Source organism: Callospermophilus lateralis, chromosome 3 (assembly GCF_048772815.1).
Source record: "Callospermophilus lateralis isolate mCalLat2 chromosome 3, mCalLat2.hap1, whole genome shotgun sequence".
In the NCBI taxonomy this organism is placed as follows: domain Eukaryota; kingdom Metazoa; phylum Chordata; class Mammalia; order Rodentia; family Sciuridae; genus Callospermophilus; species Callospermophilus lateralis.
Window position 1 is genome coordinate 52,330,983 of NC_135307.1, and position 20,876 is coordinate 52,351,858.

The 20,876-nt window shown below is 31.3% G+C and overlaps 1 protein-coding gene across 1 annotated transcript in view; it reads left to right on the forward strand.

Annotated features, from left to right (window-relative positions):
- Window positions 1-20,876, forward strand: part of Lrfn5 (leucine rich repeat and fibronectin type III domain containing 5) — a 136,215-nt gene that overhangs the window by 106,387 nt on the left and 8,952 nt on the right. The window contains exon 2 of the mRNA XM_076849317.1: window positions 18,393-19,797. Coding sequence (XP_076705432.1) covers window positions 18,413-19,797 — 1,385 coding nt within the window. The 5' untranslated portion in view covers window positions 18,393-18,412. The remainder of the gene's footprint in view (window positions 1-18,392; window positions 19,798-20,876) is intronic.

Sequence of the window (20,876 nt, forward strand, 5' to 3'; positions counted from 1 at the left end):
TTTTGAGGAATCTTCATATTGTTTTCCACAGAGGTTGTACTAATTTGTAATCCCACCATTAATTCATGAGGGTAGCTTTACCCCACATTCTTGCCAGCACTCATTATTATTTGTATTCTTGATAATTATCATTCTGAATGGAATGAGACACAGTGTCAATGTAATATTGATTTGCCTTTCCCTGATTTATAGAGATTTATAACCTGTTTCCATATATTTATTGGTCATTTATACTTCTTATTTTGAGAAGTGTCTTTAGTTCCTCGCCCATTTGTTTGTTTATTGGGTTGTTTGGTTTGGTTTTTGGTGTTTTTGAGTTTTTTATATATTTTGGATTTGAGCGCCTCATCTGAGGAGCAGGTGGGAAAGGTCTTTCCCTATTCTGTAGACCTTATATTCATGCTTTTAATTGTTTTCTTAACTGTGCAGAAGCTTTTAAATTTGATACCATCCCACTTATTGGTTCTTGGTTTTATTTCTTGCACTTTAGGAGTTTTGTTTATGAAGTCAATTCCTTTGACAATATGTGTGAGTATTGAGCCTGTATTTTCTCCTAGCCGTAGAAGTTTTGGATTTAATTCCTAAGTGGATGATCCATTTTGTGTTGGCTTTTGTGCAGGGTGAGAGGGATCAAGTTTCATTCTTCTATATACCATTTTTGTGGCACCATTGTTTAAAATACTATCTTTAATATATATATATATATATATATATATATATATATATATATATATATATATATATATATATATATTTGGCACCTTTTTAGAGTGTCAGATGACTGAATCTATGTGGATTGGTCTCCAAGTCTTCTACTGTATTCCATTGGTCTTCCTGCCTGTTTGGATGACAGTACTATGCTGTTTTTGTTACTATAGGTTTGTGGTGTAATTGGAGGTTTGGTATTGTGATGTCTCTCACATCACTCTTCTTGCTCAGGATTGTTTTGGTTATTCTGAATTTCTTTTCCTTCCAGATGAACTTTAGGGCTATTTTTTTCTAGTTCTGTGTAGAATGTTGACAGTTATTTTGATGGTAATTGCATTGAATCTGTGTAGAATTTTTGGAGTATGGCCATATTGATACTATTAATTCTGCCTATTCAAGAACATGTGAGGATTTACTGTCTTCTACAGTTTTCTTGAATTTGTTTCTTCAGCGTTGCACAATTTTCATTGCAAGTTCTTTCACCTCCTTCATTAGATTAATTCCCACACATTTTTTGAGGTTACTGTGAATGGTATGGTTTTCCCAATTTCTTTTTCAGCAGATTTATGATTGGAGTATAGAAAATTTATTGGTTTATGTATGATAATATTTGTAACCTGCTACTTTACTGAAATTGTTTACCAACTCTAGGAGTCTTCTGATGTAGTTTCTTGGGTCTTCTAAATATAGGAACATGTTATCAACAAACAGTTTGTTTTTTAGGTTTTTATTTGTTGTTGTTGCTCCCTATTTGTATACCTTTAATTTCCTACTCTTGACTGATTTCTCTAGCTAGACCTTTAAGGACTAGAGTAGTGGTGTGAGTGGACATTATTGACTTGTTCCTATTTTGGGAAGAAATGTTTTCAATTTTTTTTCCATTCAGTATGGTATTGACCTTGGGTTTTTCATATATAACTTTTACAATGTTGAGTAAGTTCCTTCTATCCCTAGTTTCTTTAGTGTTTTAAAAATGAATGGGAGCTGGATTTTTTCAATTTTTTTTTCTGAATCTGTTGAGATTATCATGTGATTATTGTCTGTTTATGTAGTAAATTTCATTTATTGATTTGCATTTGTTGAACCAACCTTGCATCCCTGGGATGAAACCCAGTCAATCATGGTTCAATATCTTCTTAATATGTTTTTATGTGGCTTGCCATTTTATTATTTAGAATTTTTTGCGTATATGTTCATCAAGGATATTGGTCTGAAGTTTCTATCATTGATGTGTCTTTGTCTGAAGTTGGTATCTGGGTGATACTAGCTTCATAGAATGAATTTGGTAGTGTTCCCTCCTTTTCTATTTCATAGACTAATTTGAGAAGGATTATTTCTTTATAGAAAGGTATGATGAATCTAGGCTCAGAATCCATCTAGCTCTGGGCTTTTCTTTGTGGGAAGGATTTTATTAACTGGCTCATTTTCATTACTTGATATTGATCTGTTTAAGTGTTTAATATACTCATGGTTCAATTGGGCAAGGTCATATGTCTCTAGGTATTTGTCATTATCTTCAAGATTTTCTAGCTTATTGGAATGTAAATTTTCAAAACAATTTCAAATGATCCTCTGTATTTCAGTTGTATCTGTGATGTTTTCTTATTCCTTTCTAATTTTGTTAATTAGACCATCTCTTTTTTTCTTCTGATTAATTTGGCCAGCTTTTATCAATCTTATTTATCTTTAAAAAAACAAAAACAACTTTTTATTGATTATTTTTCTAGTTTTTAAAAATTTTCTATTTAAATCAATTAGACTCTCATTTAATTATTTCCTGTCTTTTTAGATTTTGATATTTTATAAATGTTTCTTTTCTAGGAACTTGGATTAGAAACTTAGATTACTTACTTGGTATATTTCTATTTTTAATGTAGGAACTCAGTTCCTCTTAGAACTGCCTTCATATTGTCCAGAGATTATTTTATGTTTTATTACTACTCTGACTTTTTTTGTAAGATTTTTTTCCTTCTGGTAGTCATTTGTCATTCAAAAGAGTATTATTTCATCTCCAGAGTTAGAGTGGTTTCTGTTTTTTATTTTATCAACTTCTGGTTTCATTTCATTATGATCTGATAGGATGCAAGTAATTATCTCTATTTTTTTATTTTGTTAAGATTTGCTTTGTACCCTAAAATATGATCCATTTTACAGAATTTCCCATGTGCTAATGGGAAGAATGCTAATACAGTTGTTCATAGATGAAATATTATATATATATATATATATATATATATATATATATATATAAAATCAATTTGGTTAATAGTATTTTTATATTTCTGAAAAATCTTTACTTAATTTATGTCTAGATGGCCTATCAACGGTGAGAGGCATATACTGAAATCACCCAGTATTATAGTATTGTGGTCTACATGAGTCTTAATATTGAGAAGACTTTGTTTTATATATACAAAATCACCATTGTTTGGGGCATAATATTTGCAATCATTGTAAATTATTGTTGAATGATTCCCTTAGTATGAAGTAACCTGTTTTTTTCTTCTGAGAAATTTTGGCTTAAAGTCCACTTTATGTAATATGACAGTTGCTATCAATTCTTGCTTTTGACAACCATTTGCAGGATATATCTTTTACCAACCTTTCACCTATAGTCTGTGGATGTCTTTGTCTGTAAGATGAGTCTCTTGGAAGCAACATTTTGTTGGATTTTTAAAAAATTTAATCTGCAAATCTATATCTTTTGATTGGAGAGTTTATATCATTTGCATTCAATGTTATAGAGAATTTATTTTTATTTCCTGCCATTTTGCTGTATTTCTAATGCTTAATTCAGATTTTCTTCTCCTTAATTGACTATTCTAGTATAATTCATTCCTATGCTGGTTTTTATTTATATTTTTTATTTCTTCTCCATAAAAATTTCATTGAATATGTTTGTCACACAGATTTAGTGTTATAGTTTTTTTAGTTTGTGCTTATCATGAAAGATTTTTTATTTCATCTCAAGTTTTGAAAAATAATTTTGCTGAGTCTAGCAATCTTGGTTGGCACCCATTTTCATTCAGGGATTAGTATATATTATTTCAAGTCCTTCTGGCTTTTAGGGTCTAGGGTGAGAAATCAGTTGAAAAGTGAATTGGTTTATCACTAAATGTGACCTGCCATTTTCTCTTACAGCTTTTTAAAATTTTATTCTTTTTCCATATATTAGACATTTTCATATGTCTTAGAGTATCTTTTTGCTTATTTGGAGTTTTATATAATTCTTATATTTGTATTTCCATATTGTTCCAGAGATTTTTGAATTTTCTAATATTATTCCTTAGGTAAGGAATTTGTGTATTTCTTTAGTTTGTATTTGGGAACCTTCATTTACCCCAGAAATTCTTAAATTTGATCCTTTGCTATTATCCCAGGTTTCTTGAATACTCTTGTCACGTCCTTTAACAAACATGTTTGCTAAATTGTCAACTTTGTTTTCAAGATTATATACGTTATTTTCAATGCTTGAAAATGTATCTTTGAAGTGATCCAGTCTATTTTGAAGCTATATAATCTTTTAGTGGTGTTTTCCATTGACTTTTAAATTTGATTTACTGAGTCATTTTCAGGATTTGTGTTTGATTCTTTTTCAAAATCTCTATCTCCTTATTCAGATGGTTTTTCACTTCCTATATTTTCTAATTTTACTCCTTATATCCTTTAGTTCATTGACTATTTTAGCCCTGGGTTTTCTTAATTCTTTCTCTGACATCTCTATTGTGATATAAATGAAATCAGCTGTTGAAGTATCATGGGTTGTTTAGAGTGGTTTGTTTCCTTGATTTTTCACACAGCTTTTATTTGTACACATCTATTGGGATGATTATTGCTTGCAATGATTATGCATGACACTCTTTTTGTGAGCTTCTTTCTGCTAAGACCCCTGGGGTGGGTGGCTATCCAGGCATTGATGCTTTCATTCAATGTGCGTCCTCTGTTGTCTTCTCTCAGCACCACATTGAGAGAAGCCACTGAACCATATTTACTATATTACTTCAGAGCAAAGCATGTACTCTTCAACCTTATGAAAAAAATGAAAAACTTATTGATATAGTTTTTATAGGTGTAAACTTTTAGTAAAATTTAATGTTCAATCATTCCTTTTTTGCCTCATTTCTATGTTGTGAAAAGACCAGGTATCTTTGCCAAGCTACACTCCTCCATCTTCTTTCCCTCCTAACACCATTTTTTGTGGTTTCTATCTGGACTGTTTATGTAGCTCAGTGGTAATGTATTGCCTGGTGTATGAGAGACCCTGGAATCCATATAAGGCAATTCTGGAGCTAGGAAGATAGTCATATGCAAAGGTGTAAAAGGTATATGTAGACAACTGGAATAGGTGAGGGCAGAATCCAATGTCACCATTTCTTGGCTTTCACAGTGTCCCACTTTATCCCTACAGATCTTCTAACACTTACATGGCAGGGCTAACTGGAATTCCTGAGCTTATGAGAGGGATCCTAGAGATGAATACCTAAAATCTAATTTTCCATTCTTTATTTAGCTTATTTTGAAGGTTCTTCTGTATTGTTTCTCCCCCTTTCTTTTCTTTGATTAATGGGGTTGTAGAGAACATTTTACTATGTATTAATTTGTGGTTTGCCTGAAAGTTGTCATTGTTACTGATGCTTGTTCCTCTTGAAAGAGTTCTGGAGATTGAACATTAGCAATTTTAACATGTAAAGCAGACACTCTGTTACTCAAATATATCCCTAGCTCAGAGTAAATTTTAATCAGAAAGTAGACTACTAAAATATCCTCATGTAACAGTGGGAGAGACATTCATTCAGAAACATAAATATAAACTTAGACACACAGGAAACGTGAAAAAAGAAGGTAATAAGACAACATCAAAAATTATAACTCTTGGGCTAAGGTTGTGGCTCAGTGGTAGAGTGCTTGCCAAGCATGTGTGAGGTCCTGAGTTCAATTCTTAGACCATGTATAAATAAATAAAGTTAATTAACAATTAAAAAATATTTTAAGAATGTAACTCCTAAAAAAATCTTAGTTCATAGTTATGAATAAAGTTATGAACAAAAATTCATAGAGTTGATTTAAAAAGTTATCAATAAGCTAAAAGAAGAACTAAGAAATGAACTAAAAACGATGATACAATTATGAAAGAGTATTTCAATTAGGGGATTCTGCAATTTTTTTTTTCAGTGGTATTGGGGATTGATCCCAAGGCCTCACACATACTATGCAAGTGATCTACCACCAATCTACACCCTCAGCCCAATAAATAGAGATTATAGAAAATAAAATAAAAATTTAAAACCCCAGAAATCTTGAAAATAAAAAACAAAAAGCTAAATAAAAATTTCAGTGGATAGTCCCACCAATAAATTATATCAATCAGAAGGAAGAATTTCAAAGCTCAAAAATAAAGTAGATGAACTAGAACATTCAGAAAGTAATAAGGAAAAAAATAAAATAAGAGTAGAATAAATGGGAGCACTGAAATAATTAAAATGGCTGAAGAAATTGCTGAAGATATAGAATAGTGTCATTGGAAAATTAATCAGTGAAATAATAGTCAAAGGCTTCCCTAATCTTGAGAATGAGATAGACATACAAGTACTAATGACATTTAGAACTCCAAAGAGACATGGCTACTTCACTACCTATAATCATTAAAAGGCCAAAATATTCAAAACAAAGCAAGGATTTAAATTCTCTATAAGAGAAATACCAACTCTCTTCTAAAGGCCAAAGTATCAGAATAATAGCATATTTCTCAGCAGATTTATCTAAAGTTCAGGAGTATGGAATGATGTATTTCAAGTTCTGGAAAAAACAACAAGTTTTAACCTATATTACTATATCCATCAAAGTTATGCTTAAGAAAATGGGAAAATGAAAGGTTATTTCAAGGTTAGCATAAACTAAAGGAATTCATGAGTCCTAAGCCAGTATTGCAGAAAATATTTAAAGAAGTCATAATCATGGAAGAAGAAGATAAAATAACAAAGAAAGCATGGAAAGTGAAAAAAATCTCTTTAGAAAACTAAATAAGCCAATGAGATTTAGGAATTAATTAATATTAGAAATAAGACAAAATGACAGGAAGTATTATATAATTTCCCATAACACTGAATCTATATTACTTAATTCTCCAATTAAAAGACATAAACTAAAGATTGAATTAAAAAGTAAAACTCAACTCTATGTTGTCTGTTGTTTATAAGAAATACACCTCAGTAGTAGAGCCATTTACAAACTTAAAGTGGAGGTATGGAAAATATTCCATGCAAATGTATTTCAAAAGCTAGCAGGAATAGCTCCTATCATATCTGAAAAAGTAGATTTCAAGACAAATTTAGAATAGACAAATAAGTTCATTATGTATTGGTAAAGGGAACAGTCCTACAAGAAGATATTGCATTTATAAATATATATGCCCCAAACAGTGGTGCACTTAATTTCATAAAACAAACACTACTTGAAATAATGAGACATAATAATATACTAATATCCCTAATAGATACATTATCTAGGTTAAAAGAGAGACAGAAGAGAGAGAGAGAGAGAGAGAGAGAGAGAGAGAGAGAGAGAGAGAGAGAGAATTACAGTTAAACTGTAATATAAAGAAAATAAACATAACAAACATCTCTATAGAATATTTCATCCAACAACAGATGAATACTCTTTTCAGCTACTCATGCAATTCTCTCCAAAAAAATTTATATAGGAGGCAAAAAGCAAGACATCAAATACAAAACTATTAAAGTAATGAAATAGTTAAAATGGCAAAATTTGACATGAATGAACTTTGATATCAACAGTACTAAAACTATAAAAACATATACAGAAATTAAACAGTACATTTCTAAATGATGAGTAGCATCATTTAATAATTCAGGTGGAAAATTTTAAAGTTCTTAGATTTAAATGAAAATAGAAACTTGACCTACAATAATTTTTTAGATTCAGTGAAGGAAATTCTAAGAAGGAAATTTATAGCTATGAGTACCTATGCTAATATAAAATAAAATGAAAAATAAAAAGTAAATCACACAGAGATCTGAAACTTACAGCCCAATGATGAGTTTAAGGTCTTAGAAAAAGAACAAATTAATCCCTGAAACAGTAAAGTGAAAGAAATAATAAATATCATATATTAAATCAATGAAATAGAGACTAAAAGAACAATACAAAAGTTCACTGACAAAGTTTTGTTTCCTGGAAACTTAAACAAGTTTGATAAACTCTCAGCCAAGCTAATCAAAGTACAGAAAAGATTCAAATTAATAAAATTAGAGATAAAATGAGAATATTACAACAAACCCTGCTAAAATCCAGATAATGAAAGACTTTTTTGAAAAACGTATATTCCAATACATTCGAAAATCTAGAAGAATAGATGAATATCTTTACACATACATGTACAAGAGATTAAAAAAAGACCTAAACAAATCAACAACAAGTAATTAAATCAAAAGACTATAAAATGCTTCCCAACAAAGAAAAGCCTAGAACTGCTTGAATTTATTTACTAGCTCACTCAAAAGAACTAAAAACTAATGATTCTTAAATTATTCCATGAAATATTAAGGGAATAAACACTTCCCACTACATTCTATGAATCTTGTATCATCCTGATTCCAAAGTCAAATAAGGACTCACTAAAGAAAGAAAATTAGAAATCAATATCTTTGATGAATATACATACAAATTGAAAGAGTTTCTCTAAAATTAAGAATAGAAAAGTATGTCTATTCTCACCATTCTGATTCAAGATAGTACTTGAAATTCTATCCAGAGCAATAGGATAGAGAAAAAAAAAATAAGAGTGATAAAAATAGAAGAATGAGAGTCAAATTATCTTATTTATAGATAATATAATTCTATATTTAGAAAAGAGCATAAAAGCTCCTCTATGGGACTTCTAGATCTTATAAAAATAATTTAGCAAAGTATCAGGATACAAAATCAACATACAAAAAATCAGTAGTTTTATCTGGGTAGAGTGGTGCACACCTGTAATCCCAGCAGCTCAGGATGCTGAGGCAGGAGAATCTGGAGTTCTAAGCCAGCCTCAGAAAAAGTGAGGCACTAAGCAACTCGGTGAAACCCTGTCTCTATAAAAATACAAAATAGAGTTAGGGATGTGGCTCAGTGGTCGAGTTCCCACAAGTTCAATCCCCAGTATCCCCGCCCCCCAAAAAACAATAGTTTTTCTGTACGCCAATATTGAACCCATTGAGAAAGAAATCAGGAAAAGAATTCCATTCACAATATATAAACAAACAAACAAAAACACTAGCAATAAACCTACCATGGAGGTTACAGTCCTCTATAAATAATATGGCAGAACACTGAAAAAAGCAATTCAAAGGACACTAGAAGCTGGAAAGACCTTTCATCCTCATGATTGGCAGAATTAATATTATTAAAAAGGTCATATTACCAAATCTATCTATCTATCTATATGTATTATATATATAAATATTATCTATATATATGGATTTAATAAAACACTCATTAAAATACCAATTATATTCTTCACACAATTAGAAAAAAATCTTAAAATTCATAATGAAAAAAAAAATTATCCAGAATAGTGAGAGCAATCCTGAAGAAAAAGAGCAATGAAGGAAGCATCATAATATCCAGTTTCTATTATATTTCAGAGCCTTATTAAAAGAAAGCCTCATGGTACTGACATAAAACCAGACACATGTACCTATGGAATTAAAGACAGAGACAAAACCATATAGCTACACTCATCTGATTCTTGACAAATGTTGCAAAGAAATATGAATCAGAAAAGACAGCCTTTTCACCAGATTAGTATATAAAGACAATGTCCTCAACTTTAGCTATCAGGGGCATGCAAATCACAATCTTATGCAGATTTCATCCCCCCACAATGAGAAGGGCAATCATCAGGAATACAACTAATCATAAATGCTGGTGATGATTCAGGGAAAGGAGGACTCTCATTTGTTATTTATGGGGAAGCAAATTAGTACAGGTACTATGGAAATTAGCAGTGAGCTTCTCCTAAAAAGTAAAATTGAAACTACCATATGATCCAGCTACATCACTCCTCAGTATTTATCTAAATGAATAAATTTGGTATACTCTAGAGACACATGCATACCCATGTTTCCCAGAGCACAATTCACAATAGGCAAGATACGAAATCAGCTTAGTAATCTATCAACAAATAAGTGGATACAGAAATTGTATATATGCAGATTTTTTTGTTATTCAGCAATAAAGAACTAACTTTTGCCAGTTTGGGAAAAAAGATGAAACTGGAGGTCATCATATTATGTAAAATAGACCAGTTTCAGAAAGACAAGCATATGGTTTCCTTCAAGTATGGAAGCTGAGGGGTGGGATGGTTGTGATGAATGTAAAAGGGAGACCATGAATGTAGAGGAAGGAAATCACTTTAAGAGGAAAATCAGTAAGGGGAGGTACTGGGGCGTGGAATTGATAAAATTATGTTATATGCTTGTATAAATATGCCACTATGAAACCAATACTTCTGTATAATTAAGATGAAACAATAAAAATGGAATGAAATACTGATACATGCTACAGCATGAAAGAATCTTCAAAACATTTTTTTAAGGAAAAGTTCTTTTTTTTCCACTATACTAAGGAAACAACAAAAATTGTGTGATCTGTTTATATAAAATGTCTGAAGTAAGCAAATCTGCAGTGACATAATACAGACTAATGGTTGCCTAGGAGTAAAGGATGGAGAAGCAATGGAGAGTAACCCCTGACTGTGAGTCCCTACATGTAAACAATGTATGTGTTTATGTGGACATATGTCATATTAAAATACATACATTTTTATGTACATATGAGAAGAGCAAAAATTACTAGATTGTATAGTAAGAACTTGCAAATCCATTCAAACTCTGTAAATTTGAATATGAAAATGTACAGTAAATCAAAACTTTTCACGTTTTTTCTTCTATTATATTGTGTATATACTTCTATAAAAATGTTAACTTTCTAGACTTGGTAGATTCCAGCAAAGCACTATGTATGCATTGCAGATTCTAAGTAAATTTTCCCAAAGAAATTATTGAAAAAAAATGAGTGAATGGATTACATTTTATTTATTTATTATGTTCAATGTGCTAAATAATTTTATTAGTGTCTTATAATTAAAGACCAAAAATAATTTTCATAAGATAATTTTTATAGTTATACATGTCATATTTTGAGGCTTGCCTTTAATAGGTTCAATCACAACATTCTTAGTCTGTTGTTTCATGGAGAATGCAGTTCAAAATGTTTCTGTTCTTAAGTTCTTTTAAGAAAAAATTAGGCAGAAAACCAAAAATATTGAAATAAAACTGTTGAATGTGTTTTCTATCTAACTATATTATTAAATATCTTTACAAAATTATAACCTTTTGGGGGGGGTGGTTACCAGGGATTGAACTCAGAGGCACTTGACCACTGAGCCACATCCCCAGACCTATTTTGTTTTGTATTTAGAGACAGTGTCTCATTGAGTTTCTTAGTGCCTCATCATTGCTGAGACTGGGTTTGAACTCGAGATTCTCCTGTCTCAGCCTTCTGAGCCACTGGGATTACAGGCTGTGCTACTGCACCTGGCCTCCTGATTATAACCATTTTTGACACCATAAAGCAATTAATCAGCATGCATGAATATTTGTACCCAGATATTAGCCTGGACAAAGGGGCATCATTGAATAAATAAAGTTCTCTTGAATAATGGCAAGGCAGCTGTAGATGAGCTCAGTAGTTTTCCTTTAACTCAACATATAAATTGTTACCATATTGGTTTCTGCAGAGAATAGACTATTGTCTCAGTTGGTTGTAAAATCTAAATTTGCTTTTGTATCCCATTCTGGTTCCCAAATAAATACTGATTTCTCTTGAGCATATGTTATATAATAGCTATGATCCAAAAGATGTATGCAGTATTGGAAAAATCATTTCCAATTTGCATGTGACAGACTCTCTACTTATTTAAAATGTGTCACTTGGTGTCTGAAAGGAATTTGCTTGAAAGAACATATAATATAGAGATGTGTAAATATTATCTATATAAGTGCAACTATATCACTATTTGAAGAGAAACAGAACCACTCAAATATTTTATAAAAATTTGTTAGTGATGTTTGCTTTAGCTATTTCAAAAAAGTAATAGATTATAAGTTTGAAATAGTTTTATGTAACCAGATAAAAATGATAAAAATGTGTTCAATTATTTTAATGAACGTTTAAATAAATTATTCCAATAAAGCATATAAACTGCATTACCCTTCCATTTATATTCATTTCTTCAGTTGGCCATGTATTAATTTAATAAATATGTAAAGGATTAATTGTGAGCTGATAGTGAGAACTATGCCATATTAAAAAATCTCTTCCCTTGTTTCTTTTACAAACTGAAATCTTCACCTTGTGCTAATAACTTGAGAAACTAATCACAGTAAATTTTTTATCATTACGTGGAAATGTCAGACAGAAATTAAAAATAGAGGTCAGAGAGTCCTCCACATTTTATTCTAAACTTATGGTTACTTTCTAAATCACTGTATCTTCAGAGATGTTCATACGTTGCCTGTCGCTAAAGAATAAGTCGGGTAATGAGACATGAGGAATAATTTGAGGTGGAATCACATATTTAAAAATATATGACAAAACTAAGAAGATACATTTTTTCTAAAATCTGACTAATTTTTGATTAATTGTAGATAATGTATTATATTGTATTACATACAATATATCTCCTATTTCTTAATTATATCTATATAAAATATTATATTTAAATTATAAATTGATGTATGTTTTATATAAATAATTATATATATCATATAGTATATTTAAATTATATATTGATAATTTATATTATATATTTAAATTTTATGTTATTTTATATGTTTAAATTATAATAGACACATCCAGATAAACTGGATCTAGAATTACCTTTTTGGTGAATATTTTGAATTCACTTTATTTGACAAATATGATATTGTTTACATTTTTTATGTGTTTTATTGTCTCACTATTTTGATATTTTGTGTTTTACTATAAATGGGTTCTTGTTATTGAAGTTGTCAAGTACAATGACATGAATTTTTAATAAATTCCTTTTATGAATTTTCAAATGTCTTTGGGGTCTGTATTGACATTTACTTTTTATTCTTTTTGTCAGTAATTTTTGTTTTCTCTCTTTTTTTTCTCAATTAGTTTCACTGATTGAGATGAAGTGTAGCAATATTTCTAAAACTAACTTTTGACTGTATTTTTTTCATTTTGTATCTGACTTTCATCTCAATAATCTCTGCTGTTACTTTATTCCTTTTCCTGTAATTTTGGGAGGGATTAATTTTTTTATCTATCATCTGTTTTTTATTTTTTATTTTTTGAGGTTTCAAATAGATCATTGATGTTAAACTCTATTCCTATATATGCACTTTTTAATCCCATGAATTCTGTTACACTTTGTTTTCATCTTCACCCTGCTCAAAATATTGACTATTTTCTCCTATAACTCTTGTCTTTGAGTCATAAAAATTTTAAATATCAAAATGTTTCCCCTGTGATTATTTTGTTTTGATTGATTCATACTGAAATACAAAATGCTCAGATAAAATGTTCTGAGTTAATTGTTTTGCATATTTTGAGGATTAAGGCTTACTGTTTAGATTATTTTAGTAAAATTCTGTGGACACCTAGAAAGAATTTGGTGTTTGTTGGCATTGAGGTCCATAGAATAGATTAAGTTAGTTTGATTGATAGTGTTACAGGGCTGCTGCTTATTTTAGAGCTATTGCTATTTTTTTTAGTTAGCATATTTAATTAACTAATTAAAGGTAAGAGTTTGTAGCATGAGTTGTAAGTATGTATTTCTTTCTTTAGTTCTGGCACGTGTTGTTTAGTATGCTTTGACCCTCTGTTGTATAATCCATGTACATCCAATGTTTTCATGGTGGTTTTTTGATGATTGCATCCTTTTTCACCATGAAAACTAACTTATCTGATTTATCGCCAAGGCAGTGTTTTGTGCTGAGCATTTTCATGACAAAATTTTCCAGCGTCTGAATTGTTTATATCTTTATTTTAAAAGTATATGTGCTTTTTTTCTTAAATGTTTTATGGGTGGATGCAGCTATTTTAGGCATAATAATATTCTTTTTTAAAAAGTTTACATTTTATTGTGTTTGAAATTTTTGATATATTTTAAGATTAAGCACAGTTCTTTGGTATGCATTTTATATTTTCCCAGTGGGTTGATTACTTCCCTATTTCTTCCATGCTGGTGTACTTATTTCATTTTATGTTGTTGAGACTCAGATGAATTTTTCTTAGTTTTTCCTGTATATATTTATGTTCCTATTATTTTTATTGGATATAAAAATCGAGTTCATTACGTTTTTTTTCCCTCCCATTCTGAATTACAAATAGTATGGTTATTTTCCCATATGTAATGCCTTTCTCTCTCTCTCTCTCTCTCTCTCTCTCTCTGTCTTCTGTTTTTATATTTAGTTTTCATCAACATACTCTGTTCCATCTACATATAATTGTCTTTGTGTTTATCCTGACGCATTGCCTGTTTGTATCACTAATGTCATCAACTCTGGAAACTTCTCAACTATTATTGCTTCAAATGTTTCTTCTGCCTCATATTCCCTCTCTGTGTCTGTCTCTTCATCCATCCATCTCTCTTTTCTTTCTCTTTTATTCATAGTTCCAATTATGATTGTGTTAGATATTTTAATATTTTCCCTCTAATCTCAAACTTTATATACTGTCCTTTACTGTTTTTTGTTTGTCTTTCTTCCAGTTAATTTGTCTGCAAGTCCAATGATAACTTTCTTCTGCTTTGTCTAATTTTCTGTTAGGCATATTTAATGATTTTTTTTATCATTTAGAGCATTCTAAACAATTTAGAAATTGTTTCCACATTTCATCTAAATTTCTTAATCTTATATGTTTCCCATGTTCTCACTAGATACTTAAGTGTTCCTATCAAAGTTATTATATTCTTCATTGTAATTTTAACATTTAGGGTGTCTTTGTGCCTGTTTCTGTTCGTTTCTATATGGAAAGTTGGCCAACTTTTCTTGCTTTTACAGGTCTTTTTGGAATTCTAATTTTATACGAAATATTTTTATGAAGCAGAGGATGAAGTAACATATATTTTTTAAAAATAGGATGATATCTGTCTTCTTTCAGTCTGAGAATGGGGACTGAATCTATAAGTTCAGATGTGTGGTTGGTAGCAACTTCCTTGTGATTCAGTTCACCACAGTTTCAAGGGGTTTGAGGAGATCTGGCAATTTCCTATTTAGTAAGACCTGGTATCTGAGCCCTACATTGGCTTCAAAGTTCTATCTATATTTTTCAGATAAATCACCTGATTTCCAAACTTATAGAAATGTCACCCTGCTCTAAGACTGCTGCTGTCTACATTTCTTGAGAGATATCTTTGATCTCAAATCTCACAGGTGACTTTGTTTATGGCTACAGTAACTTCACAGTCTACGAAGGTTTTGGATTTCTTCTAGGAAACTTTCTCAGATGTTGAATGCCTCTCCACATATTCTATGTTGATAAATATTGGTATAAAACGGGATTGAGCTTATCTCTTCCTCCCTTAGTCTTCTATAGAGGATGTACATGAGTAGCTTTTTTTTTTTCTTTTCATTTCCCCCTCCCCGCTTAAATCTCTTCTGCTTTTTTTCTTTCCTTTCCTAGAAAGAAAGAAAGAAAGAAAGAAAGAAAGAAAGAAAGAAAGAAAGAAAGAAAGAAAGAAAGAAAGATTATCTGAGGGCTAAACTTTGTTTATTTATTGCAGTGAAGGGGATTGGACACAGGCCCTTCCCTGCTAGACAAGCACTTGAACACTGAACATGGAGCTATAATCCCAGCCCTACCTGCAGGTTTTCTTTCTTTCTTCAATTGTTTGTTATCTAGAAATATGGACCAACTAAAGGAAATTTTACCTATTCTCTTTCCATGCCTATATTTTTAAGCTAATATGCTCAAGATTTAATGAAGACCAGTGTGAATGAGCTAGGGTTTAATACTTTTTTACTATGCCACCCTGCACATGATTCTGAAAAGTTTATTTATATACAGGCAGGTTTCTGTTCACCCTAATTTATGCCAGATAGGCCATTTATTTCCTTTTCTGTTGTGAGGTAGAAGGATTGTTACTTGTAAAATATAGGTACTTTCACTTTCTTTGTATTCACCTGGCACAGTGGCACATGCCTATAATCCCAGCTACTATGGAGGCTGAGGCAGGAAGATCTCAAGTTTGAGGCCAACATCAGCAACTTATAAAGTTCCTGTCTCAAGATAAAAATAGAAAGTGCTGGTGTATAGCTAGTAAGAGCTCTTCTGGGTTCAATCTCAGTACCTAAATAAAATCGAAAAAATTTATTTGCCCTCACAGCATTATGATGTTATTCTTTCTTAAGAATATGATGTTTTGCTTATTCAGCTTGTTTTTGTTTTTAAGGTGACACTTGTTGCCTCTTTGACTTTCTACATCCCTACCAGAAGTATTGTTTAAATGTCTAGTAAAACATGGCAAAAATATTCATACTTACCTACAGATAATGTCATTTCCATTGTTTTTCATCTGTTTTATAGAGATTGAAGTTTCTTCTATCTGAAATAGGTTTTCCTCAGTCTAAAGAAATGATTGTTTACATTTCCTTAGATCCTGCTAGTCATGAAACTCTCCAATAATATCTTGAAATATCTCCAATAATATTTTTATTGTACTTTAATCTTTTATAGAAAGACAGCCTTTCCAATGTTAGGACATTTCTTTTTTCTTGTAGCACTTTAAAGATGCTTTCAGTGTCTTCCATCTTGCTTTGTTTATAAAGAGAAGTTAGTAAGGTATCAGCAGTTATTTTTACTTTGTCTACCTCACCTTATTATAATCTTTTACTTATGTGTATGCTTTTAAGGGTCTTCCCACTGTACATGGAAATCTACAATTTGATAATGTGTCTCGATATGGTTTTGGTTGAACTTGGATTTATAGTTGTTGTTGTTTTTAAATTTTACTTGGAAGCTTGTTCTTCAAATGTATTTATGCCCCGGTGCCTTTTGTTATCAATCCAGTTATATTCACATTGACTTCTTAAGATTGTCCTACATGTCACTGGATTTTTGTTCGCTTTTCTGTCATGCTCTTTTTAAGATCCCTGTTTACAATGCTCCACATCTATTTCCCTAGCTCCACCTACCTAGAGCACTGGAACTTTTTATTTGATAACTTCTACCTTCTTGGTGTTCTGCTTCACAAATGCAGGCCACCAAGGCTCTGCACTCCAATCTCTGCTTCTTCAAGTTAACAGGACTGATCTTGTTTGCCTTGTTTTGCCTCCTTGAACCACAGCTTGGAAGGTGTAGCCTGAAGAAAGTAGAAAGTTCTTTTTATTTATTTATTTATTTTTTTAAATTCACTATCTCATGGATCATGGTTCTGTGCTTAGTTATTTCCAATGTCTAAAAACTGTTGTTTTATATATTTTACACATTTATTTGCTGCTCATTTTGGAAAGGCTATTTCAATATTAGTTGTTCTCTCATGAACAGAAGCCTATTTGTTGAGAATAATAATTCTTATTAATTATGAGCATACTTAATAGTGCATAAAATAATTCTGAGTTATAAGATAGTTTTCACTTAGAAAACTTAAATACAATATTACTGGACTATTTGTAAATTCTTATTTATATTCAATTAAAAGTTGGATAATTTTCTACAACTATTTTCTCTCTTGGTGTTTAAAACACATACAGTGTGTGATACTTTTCAATTATATTTCTGCTGCTACTTTTATTTGGAGGTTTAATTTCAATATCATATAATTAAGATCAAAGTGGAAATGGAAATTAAGTATTTATTATTTTTAAAATTAAATTAGAAATTGCTAATGTTTTAAAAGAAGAAAACCAGAATGTGATATCAATTTAATCTCAAGCATTTTAATAAAGGCTTTTCATAGATTATCTCCAAAAATTCATATTTTTAGTTAACAGAATGTTCTAATATTTAGGGAACTTGTTGATTTTGTGGTAAGTTTTCAACCTTGTTATTTTGAGAATTAAAATCTTATATTTTGAGAGAGAATGTGAAGGTTCAACAATGTAATGGTAGTATGAGTAAATAATGGATAAATTATTGAACATACTTCAAAAGTATGTTACAAGTTCAATTTCATGGCAAATATTACCTTTTATTGTTTCTATTTAGGATAGTGAATCTAATGACTTGCAAATCCCTTGGTATACCACTAATCTTTGGAACTTACATGAAAAAGGGGTTCTTCAGGACTTATGGAGTTTTTTCCCTGAACCCTAGCTCTCTAATATGGGTTAAATTGTCTGTTTTGTGTACCCATGGATTATCCTGGACATATTTTTAAAATGGCACTTAATTTACAGAATTATAGTAATCAGATCAGATTTTTTTATTTTTCTGATTTGACTTTAAATCTTATGAAATTGTGAATATTATATAATTCATCCTTAGTGCCCATTATAGCCTCTAGTACAGAACAGATATTTAATAGTCACTTGTTTTAAAAAAACATAAAATTATTTTTGTATTCCAATTTACATAAAATATTATTCAAGTAGAAACAAGAACATTACTAAAATGATTATATACTAACACTATATTTTTATCTTATCTTACAGGTTCTTAAATCTGATCTACAATGGAAAAATTTCTTTTTTATCTGTTTTTCATTGGCATAGCAGTGAGAGCTCAGATCTGTCCAAAGCGTTGTGTCTGTCAGATTTTGTCTCCTAATCTTGCAACCCTTTGTGCCAAGAAAGGGCTTCTATTTGTTCCACCAAACATTGACAGAAGAACTGTGGAACTGCGTTTGGCAGACAATTTTGTTACAAATATCAAAAGAAAAGATTTTGCCAATATGACCAGCTTGGTGGACCTGACTCTATCCAGGAATACAATCAGTTTTATTACACCTCATGCTTTTGCTGACCTACGGAATTTGAGGGCTCTGCATTTGAATAGCAACAGATTGACTAAAATCACAAATGATATGTTCAGTGGGCTTTCCAATCTCCATCATTTAATATTGAATAACAATCAACTGACTTTAATTTCTTCTACAGCATTTGATGATGTGTTTGCCCTTGAGGAGCTGGATCTGTCCTACAATAATCTAGAAACTATTCCTTGGGATGCTGTTGAGAAGATGGTTAGTTTGCACACCCTTAGCTTGGATCATAATATGATTGATAACATTCCTAAGGGGACTTTCTCCCACTTGCACAAGATGACTCGGCTAGATGTAACATCAAATAAATTGCAGAAGCTACCACCTGACCCTCTCTTTCAGCGAGCTCAGGTCCTAGCAACCTCAGGAATCATAAGTCCATCCACATTTGCACTGAGTTTTGGTGGAAACCCCTTGCATTGTAATTGTGAATTGTTGTGGCTAAGGCGTTTGTCCAGAGAAGATGATCTGGAGACCTGTGCTTCTCCTGCACTTTTAACTGGCCGCTACTTTTGGTCCATTCCTGAGGAAGAGTTTTTGTGTGAGCCTCCCCTCATTACTCGTCATACACATGAGATGAGGGTCTTAGAGGGACAAAGGGCAACACTGAGGTGTAAAGCCAGGGGAGACCCTGAACCTGCAATTCATTGGATTTCTCCTGAAGGGAAGCTTATTTCAAATGCAACAAGATCGCTGGTGTATGATAACGGAACACTTGACATTCTTATAACAACTGTGAAAGACACAGGTGCTTTTACCTGTATTGCTTCTAATCCTGCTGGGGAAGCAACACAAACAGTGGATCTTCATATAATTAAGCTCCCTCATCTATTAAATAGTACAAATCATATCCATGAGCCGGATCCTGGTTCCTCAGATATCTCAACTTCTACTAAGTCAGGTTCTAATGCAAGCAGTAGTAATGGGGACACTAAAATGAGTCAGGATAAAATCGTGGTGGCAGAAGCAACTTCGTCTACAGCACTACTTAAATTTAATTTTCAAAGAAATATTCCTGGAATACGTATGTTTCAAATTCAGTACAATGGTACTTATGATGACACCCTTGTTTACAGGTAAGAAAAAATAAGTAAATTTAAATAGCAACCATGCATCTTTGTGTAAGGCTTATTAATGTACTCCTGATGCTTTTAAATTGGCAATGTTATTCTGTGTTGTAATTACAATTCTCAGTTTAAAAGTGCATAATGTAAGGCTTGAAAATGTGGTGGATATATATGGGGAAATCTTCTGAATGGTGTTATTTTAAAAGAGTTCAAATTTATATTTAATATTATGCTTATTTTTTTTCACCTCATCTAAGAGATGTGACTATCAGAGAAAAAGATTGATTTAAGTTAAAAATTCAAAAACATACCAGAACTTACACATCCACATGAGTGTTCTTTCCTTCAAGGAAGTCACGTTGGGAGGCTATACCATTATCCCAATGATGCTGCCATTGCTCAAAGCACTTTTGGAATTATCTTTAGAACCTTCGTCATACTATTTTGAATATACCCAGTGGTGGCAAATCTTCGTCTTTTGAGGGTGAATTTGAATTTTGGAAACAAGCAAAAGCCATTTGGAGTCAAGTCTTGTGAATAAGGTGGGTGATCAAGATGGATATTGCCATTTTTGGTCAAAAATAGGATGTAACTATAAAATAATGAGACTGATTCTTTGAATAATTGAGTCATGTGCGTGGGTGTTGTCTCATGTGCACTGGTTCTTAAGACAGTTCCAAAGAGATAATTTATAAATATTTTGAGCAGTGAAGGTATCACTGGAATTAAGTACACAATATCTGGGTTAGGACAGTGATGGAGAATTTGCATCTGCTGATGAATTTCTGGTATGTTTTTCTAAAGTTCAGCCTCATTGATTTATAGTCACATCTTGTCCAATTTTCAGTTGGAAATACTTACTCCTTCCTATAATTTCACTGGTGATAGGCTGTTACTGCTCTTTGGAAAAGATGAAAAATTATGATTTTGAAAGGATTATTGTTTTGTTTTTAAGCTTTTCCAGATATCAGATCAGTTTCATCCTTATATGCACAGATTAAGCTCTTGATGACAGTTTAGTTTTCACTCATGAATGGAAAGGAGAATATGTTTTGGAAATAAGTGTGAATTAGCAAGAAAAATAAAAG